The sequence below is a fragment of the Oncorhynchus mykiss genome, chromosome 21 (assembly GCF_013265735.2).
Source record: "Oncorhynchus mykiss isolate Arlee chromosome 21, USDA_OmykA_1.1, whole genome shotgun sequence".
Classification (NCBI taxonomy): domain Eukaryota; kingdom Metazoa; phylum Chordata; class Actinopteri; order Salmoniformes; family Salmonidae; genus Oncorhynchus; species Oncorhynchus mykiss.
The window spans coordinates 50263771-50271652 of record NC_048585.1 but is presented as its reverse complement, the minus strand read 5'-3'; the positions used below and the strand labels follow the sequence as shown (position 1 = coordinate 50271652).

Genomic DNA, 7882 nt, shown 5'->3' with positions numbered 1-7882 from the left:
ACTTGAGAGAGATGAGCCTTAATATTTAAAAAAATTCATCCCTTGAGGCATGGGATTATTGAAACTGCCTCTTCATTTTACAGCTCATTGCAATCTGACCTCTACGACTTGTTTTTGCTCTATAACAGAGGCATACGGGCCTAATTTGAGGTAGTAGACAACGTTATTATAGAACATCTCTCAACTTGGTGACTTATTGAGTATAGGAAAGCAAGTCAAGGGCGATGTAACCAACATTTGATTGATCAGATGTGGCTCAAAATAAAGCTTGTGAATCCGGTTCTTCTGTACATTTCAAAAGCACATTATGATGAGATCAACAATCAATGGCTAAAGTATGTACAGTTCACAAATGACTTCAGTATATGAATCAACATGTACTAGATGTAAGCTAATAAAGAAAAATATAACTTGGGCGTTTCTCTTTTTGAGTGGTTTTGGAAATGGTTGAGAATACAGAATTAGAGTTGTGGACATTCCTGCTTTCATTTACTTGTTTCTCCCTGTCCAGCATCTGACCATTGGATGTGCATCCTTTGGTTACTGTACAAACTTGTTTTTATCTACAAGAACGACTTGGCAAACCATTTGAAATACTGCAGTCACTGCATTATACCACAGGTTGCGGTTTTGGATCCTCTAGACTAGCAATAGAACGGTCATAGCTTAGGAAGGCACAGTGATGGAACAGAATGTTCCTGAAGCAGGCAGTCAGTGCATTAATATATAATCACCTAACCGGCTATTTCCCCTGAGTGATGTTAGAGCGCAAAGAGCACTATCGACCTACCCATGATTCCCCTTTAATGTCTTTCCACCGACGCACCCGAGGACTCCACAAAGTCAGCCCGTTTGCTGGCTACAGGCCAGAGGCTCATCCAGGAAGGTGCGACATGACAACGTTCAGATAGATATACATTGTGTCGAGCAGATATTCTTCTTTGTCATGGAGAATAGGCAACCCAGTCCGCTCTACACGTTACAGTTCTATCTGCAGGTTTCACTCTCCTGAACAAACCCAAGAGTAACAATATGATGTTACTGTACCATAGCTTATATTTTCAAATACTGTACATTCAATATAGGGTGAGAAATTCATGATTTCTTTTTGTTAGATAACACAAAACGATTTATTCACACAAAATGACCATGTCCACAGAACATGACTATAATGACATACATTTCTATGGTTTCTGCCTCAATTCAATACCATAAATAAACATACAAAATGACTAATAACATTAGCGTTAATATGAGATGCTTTGAATTCTGGTAAATCTCTTCAATAGCCACCGTATGACTTAATACTTCATTTCAGCTAACCGTAACACACACACACAGAGTGAATTATGACATCATTATCGTATGAAATCAATGCCGAAATGAACCGGACACTTTGGCTTCTTCACTGGTTGTATAGAAGATAAAGCTTCAAGTTGTTGAGTGAACGGCACCCCTGGAAATAAGGCAGGTAAATCCAATCAAAATCCCTGGAACGTCAACTTTGATTGAAATATTTCTAGACGGGCCTTCTACTGTCATTCAATACAGAAATGTAAAGGTATTCAAATATGGATCAATACCAATGCAGATCAAGACCGGGGATTCTACTGTGTTATCATAATTGTGATACAATACTGTCATGGTAATTCATGTTCGGAAGAAGAAGAGATTTGTTTGAATACACTGTGACACGCCAGTGCAGCGAGGCTATCTGACTATTCCCTCTTACCTTCCCAGGCCGTTCCCCACTGACTCCCTAGGGTGGGCATCGGTTAGGGGAGATGGACCTCCGGGCTAGGACCTCGTCTATCTCGGAGTCTGTGGCCCCCTGAGGACCAACCAATACATTAGCACTGAGTTCTCACACATACACATCACTAGCTTAATCCCAGTTGGTTTATGATACAGTAACTTGTCATTGACAATAAAAAACAGACCTGTCTTACTACATCACACTATAGCCAAAGAGAAAGGAGAGAGAGAGAGAGGAGGGTCAGGGGGAGAGGGAGCAGTGGAGTCTGCATATGACTTTCTGTCATTCTGCTGGAGTTCCAGTTCCCTATGGATCGATTCTGCATTTCTATCTGGTCTATTCCCCTATCTACGGCAGCCAGACACGTCACACAACTTTTAGGGAATTGCTAATACTAAAATTATTTTTGAATGAGGGTGATGTGAGCCGAGGATGAGGCAAGTTATAACATGGTCAAAACATTAGCTTCCAAACAAAGTGTAGGGATCAGGCATGACTGCAACCCTGGGTTGAAATACTAGGCTCTACTTTTAGCTTTCGTTCTAGTCTGTCTGGAGTGGCAGCTGGGCGGGGTTGGCCATTTTACAACTATTTCTATTGCTTCCATTGTGCCAGGCAAGCTCAATGAAGCTGACAGGAAACGGCAGTAACTGGTCAATTTAAGTTACTGTTCAATCTTGTCAAGGTTAAATTGCTGGTGTGATTGCTGTCATGGTTTCCAACGCAACCACTGCAGATGAACGCGACATGTGTCTTACTCACACGGGCAAGTCTGTGCACCGCTCTAGGGGTGGTAAGGAGTCCTCGGACGCGGTGTTGGACCTCCTCCCACATGCCCTGGGAGCTGGGGCGTGACCTGTCCATAGAGATAAGAGACAAGGATCAGGACAGGGTCAGGCCTGAACCAACTGAGATGGAGGACATTTGTCAATGGCATTACGCTCCTTATAGGAGCCAAGAGCTTACATCAAGATCATTCAAGTAAGCTCAACATACCCATTTTGTCTCGAGCTTTCCCTGTAGGAGTGCCAAAGCATGGAATGGCTGGGTGTAGCGGTGGAGGATCTCCCCATGTTAACCAGGGAACACCGTTGGCTTGGACCTGGTGGGTAGTCCAGGAGATTGTCTGTGTCAGAGGACAGGGACTGTGGGAGACGAGGAGAGGAGTCGTTGGTCAGGGTGGGTCTGGCCATGACAGGGGAGAGGTGGGGTGTAGGGGAGTGTCCAGTCCCAAGCCAGGGGTCGCTTTTCTAAGGACAGGAGGAGAAGAGTAGAGCAAAGCAGGGGGTAAAAAAACAACAGTAAAATAAAATAAAAACTATTTGATTCAGTTGTGTCCAAAGCCTGAAATTATCCTATCATTTTCCAAACGGAATGAATGGTTGGTTTTATTTAGAGCTAGTGTCCAACGGTGGATGGATTGATGAGATGAGTTCAATGTTTCCTTCATCAACAAAGTTGCACCACTGAATGTGAATGTCATCATCTCAATGATGTTATGCCCAGTACAGGGAATCATTACCACATGACTGGGTAGGGTCGAGGATAAAACCACAGCTGGGAATATTCTTCAGTTCAAATAACAGAATGCTGTTCTCTGCCAACTGCTGTCTATAATGCCATACATACACGCACACACATACACGCACACACATACAGTCATGGGCATGCACACGCAACATCTCCCTCTGCAACTGGATCCTGGACTTCCTGACGGGCCGCCCCCAGGTGGTAAGGTAGCAACACATCTGCCACACTGATCCTGGGGTGGCAGGGTAGCCTAGTGGTTAGAGCGTTGGACTAGTAACCGGAAGGTTGCAAGTTCAAATCCCCGAGCTGATAAGGTACAAATCTGTCGTTCTGCCCCTGAAAGGCAGTTAACCCACTGTTCCTAGGCCATCATTGAAAATGTGTTCTTAACTGACTTCCCTAGTTAAATAAAGCTTAAATAAATCCTCAACACAGGGGCCCCTCAGGGGTGCGTGCTTAGTCCCCTCCTGTACTCCCTGTTCACTCATGACTGCACAGCCAGGCACGACTCCAACGCCATCATTAAGTTTGCCAATGACACAACAGGGTCAACGACAAGACAGCCTATAGGGAGGACAACAACCTCTCCCTCAACGCGATCAAGACAAAGGAGATGATTGTGGACTACAGGAAAAGGAGGACCGATGCACCGATTCTCATTGACGGGTTGTAGTGGAACAGGTTGAGAGCTTCAAGTTCTTTGGTGTCCACATCACCAAGAAACTATCATGGTCCAAGCACACCATCACAGTCGTGAATCGGGCACGACAAAACCTATTCCTCCTCAGGAGACTGAAAAGATTTGGCAAAAAAGCTACTGGTTGCAACTGGTATGGCAACTACTCAGCCTCCTACCACAAGGTCCAGTACTTCACCGGGGCCAAGCTTCCTGCCATCCAGGACCTCAGTACCAGGCGGTGTCAGAGGAAGGCCCTAAAAATTGTCAAAGACTCCAGCCATTTATTCATAGACTGTTCTCTCTGCTACTGCACGGAAAGCAGTCTCGCTATTGTTATTTTACTGCTGCTCTTTAATTACTTGTCACTTTTATTTCTTATTCTTATCCCTATTTTTGTTCAACTGCACTGTTGGTTACCCATAAAAAATAAATCCTTATGAGAGCTAAGAGTTTATTCGATGGAGAAGGCTCCTATTTTGAAGACAATATGCTCAAATCTTTTCACATTAACTCTATACAAAAGTGTGTAAGTAAGCATTTCACTTAAGGTGAAATATTGTATTCGGCGCATGTGACTAATACAATTTGATTTGACACACACACACACACAAATACAACTATGTATGAACTTGTTGCTGACTCGCTGTCATGACATAGCAGATGTCATACTGTCATTTGTCACCATGACAGTTCACACCACTAGATGTAAAATATACTTACATGACGGGGTAAAAACTCCTCATCTATATCCCAGCTGGAACCCAAACTGAGCTGTGCCAGCCGCCCCATATTTCCATGACAACCGTCCATCTGGCTGGCTTTGCACGGGGAGAGGGAGCGTGATCTGGGCATCACTGGTGCCCGCCAGGCACCGTCCCAATCTCCTCTCCGGTGTCCCTTTCGGGACCTTTTAGTGCGTTTCTTTGGCACTACTGTCCTCTGTGATTGAATGAGTGAATGAGCAAAGAATTATTCCATATGCTCAGTGTTTCTCAATCTTAGACCTTGGTCCAATGGGAATAAGTGGTTGAAAAAAAGTCCTGCACATTATCCTACAATGGGTTAGCCTGGTCCCATATCATGGTGACCATAGGAGTTACGAAAGCACAAAAAGATCTGGGAACAGGCTAATAGAGAAACGTTAACATTAAGTGGAAGTCTATGGAGAGTGCTAATGACGTAAACTGAAAGCATTACCATTGGAGACCTGAGATGGGTGCTGTTGACCTCTGCGTTCGCAGAGCACTCACTGATGGTTGTTCTGGTGGAGAACTCTAACCTTGGAGCAATGCCCTGGGAAAGATGAGCGTGAGTAGATCATTTGAATGGATACTGGCCCAATTCACTAGTTTGAAGAGCAGTTTAATGCATCAACGTAAATTGTATCCTCTCTGTGCAGGTACGCTGCCTCTGTATTGTCCTAATCGAACCTATCAATCAGTGTCTAGTGAACCATCGCCGTCTCATACATCTCACTGAAACAGGACTACAGCCTGGTTCTCCATAGTGATGGTGTAAGCTCTCTCCTACTTACAGGGAAGCTAATGGAGCGTGTCATGAGAACCTCTCTGTCCACTCCAGAGAAGGATGGAACCAATTTGGGCTCTGGAAATAGGAAGCGTCTGGCGTCTTCCTCAAAGCAGGCCAGGGCCTCCCCCACTGCATCAAAGCACACAGAGGTCAATCACTGCAGTCCTGTGTGGCTCAGAAAGTAAGAACACACCGCAAAGATCATGGGTTAATTTCTTGCAGGGGTCACGTATACTAAAATGTATGCGCCCAATGTACTGCAAGTTGTTTTGGATAAAAAGCAGCTGCTACATGGCATATATGCTACAATGCTTCCCAACTCCGGTCCTGTAGTACCCCGAACCGCACACATTTTTGTTGTAGCCCCGGACAAAAAACACCTGAATTAACTCATTGAGGGCCTGATGATTAGTTGACAAATTAAATGAACTGTTTTTTTTTCTTCTGGGGCCTCAATAAACATGTGTACTGTTGGGGGTACATGATGACTGGGGTGGGGACCACTGTATTAGACTGTGCCTGTATCATGTTAAAGTTAAACTCTTAGTTTATAAATTTGGACCAAAGTCACTTCTAAACATTTTGAAGATTACTGCACCTGGGGGGATCAACTGTACCAATTCAACTTTGACCGTTTCATCTGGTGGGGGGGAAATAAGCAAACACACAGTCGTTGAATATGAGCATACAACATTGTAGTAGCAAAATTAATCAAATAGGCCTACAGCAGTGGAGGCTGGTGGAAGGAGCTATAGGAGGACGGGCTCATCGTAATGGCTGGAATGAAATTAATGGAACAGAGTCAAACGTGGTTTCTGTTTGATACCGTTCCATTTATTCCATTCCAGCCATTACAATCAGCCCATCCTCCTATAGCTCCCCCCACCAGCCTCCACTGGCCAACAGGTATATCAAATATAACATACATTCCAGCATCTCTGCAACATCTCCTGGGTCAACAGCATAGTGGAACACCTGGATGTGAACAGAAACTGAACAAATCTCATTTAGAAAATCTTGTTCATTCCCATTTTAGAATTGATCTGTTACTAGTTTATAGAACCGCTGCATGGTGTCAACCTCCTGGCATCCAAGAGAGCTACAGGGAATTTAGGCTTTTGTTCCAGCCCTGCTCTAAGTCAACGAATCATACCCCCAGATGAAAAGCTGATTAGTTTATACTGTGCAAGAGCTGGGGTAGAACAAAAACCTGCACTCCTGATAGCTCGTCAGGAGAGGGGTTAGGCCATACTTGGTTTGGAATCACCAAGAAGAGACGCGTCACATTAACCCACTTTCTCAAATCTCATCTTCTCTCGAAACAGGAGAGGGAAGACAGGGGGGAGACACACAGACTTGCGGTATTGGCTCATGAAGCACACACTGAGGTAGATGTCATCCTTGGCTGGCAAATGCACACCAGGGCATGATACCTGAAATGTAATTAATAACTGGTTATGGTGTCATGAACAACACCGGCTTTGCAGATACACGTTCACCATGTTTAATGTAGCGATTGAAAAGCAAGATCCAAATTGGGGCTTGAACCAACAATTCTCCGATGATGACCATCTGTGGTGCCATAAAAGCTCTGGCCTCATAGCATAGGCAGTAGTATCAATACACTCAAGGCTACATAATAACTGCAAATCAAAATTATATAGCCTGGCAAAATCAAACAGTGGGTGGATCCCACAAATATATCACCGAATGTCATCACTGTTATGTATAGATCTTGCATGAAAGCTTACAAACTAAAGTCAGCTAGATATGCATGTGTTTGAACAGAGACAGTTGAGTTAAGTCTCAAGACAGCCAATTTATATGCACCACTGTACACGACGCTCCACAAGTAAACTACTACCTGGGAAGCAGGTCTCTAGCTGGTTGCATTAACAAAAATGTCTTACCGCTCTAAACTGTAAGTCAACTACCACTTTCATTGCTTTCCGATACATTAATTTCAACAGTTTGAAGGTGACGCTATTCGTTTGATGCTAGCTAGCTATTAATTTAGCAGCACAGGTCAGCGTCATGCGTTTCCATGGCGTCTGAAACTTCCGGTTTCAACCAAATTATTTTAGGTGCATTATCTTTCCTTGGCCACAAGAGGGTAGTAGGCACTACTGTATACTACTAGAGCAGTGATTCTCCTGTAGAATGACCAAATATTTTATTTTAACCCTTTTTTACATTGGGATTTTTTTTTTGCCCATTTATTTTAACCCTTATTTTACATTGGGATATTTTTTTTTTAGACCAGAGGAAAGAGTGCCTCCTACTGGCCCTCCAACACCACTTCCAGCAGCATCTGGTCTCCCATCCAGGGACTGACCTGTGTAATAAGTCATTTTTACATATGGAGAATATTTTTATTTCAGTAATAC

At 43.8% G+C, this 7882-nt stretch overlaps 1 protein-coding gene across 2 annotated transcripts; it reads right to left on the bottom strand.

The window, feature by feature from the left end:
* Positions 1–1101: 1101 nt before the first annotated feature.
* On the bottom strand, positions 1102–7742 carry spata6l (spermatogenesis associated 6-like). 2 transcript variants are annotated; one of them, XM_021578119.2, is made up of 11 exons: positions 7406–7742; positions 6791–6928; positions 6422–6470; positions 6094–6135; positions 5500–5624; positions 5163–5258; positions 4686–4904; positions 2753–3006; positions 2519–2612; positions 1733–1831; positions 1102–1456 (listed from the first exon to the last, which is right to left on the bottom strand). In XM_021578119.2, exons 1-10 carry the CDS (start codon positions 7451–7453, stop codon positions 1760–1762), a joined length of 1137 nt encoding a protein of 378 aa, XP_021433794.1. In that variant the 5' UTR covers positions 7454–7742; the 3' UTR covers positions 1102–1456; positions 1733–1759. The 2 variants fall into 2 exon arrangements, with proteins under 2 accessions (XP_021433794.1, XP_036813998.1); XM_036958103.1 differs by having other exon boundaries at positions 2753–2901.
* Positions 7743–7882: the final 140 nt, after the last annotated feature.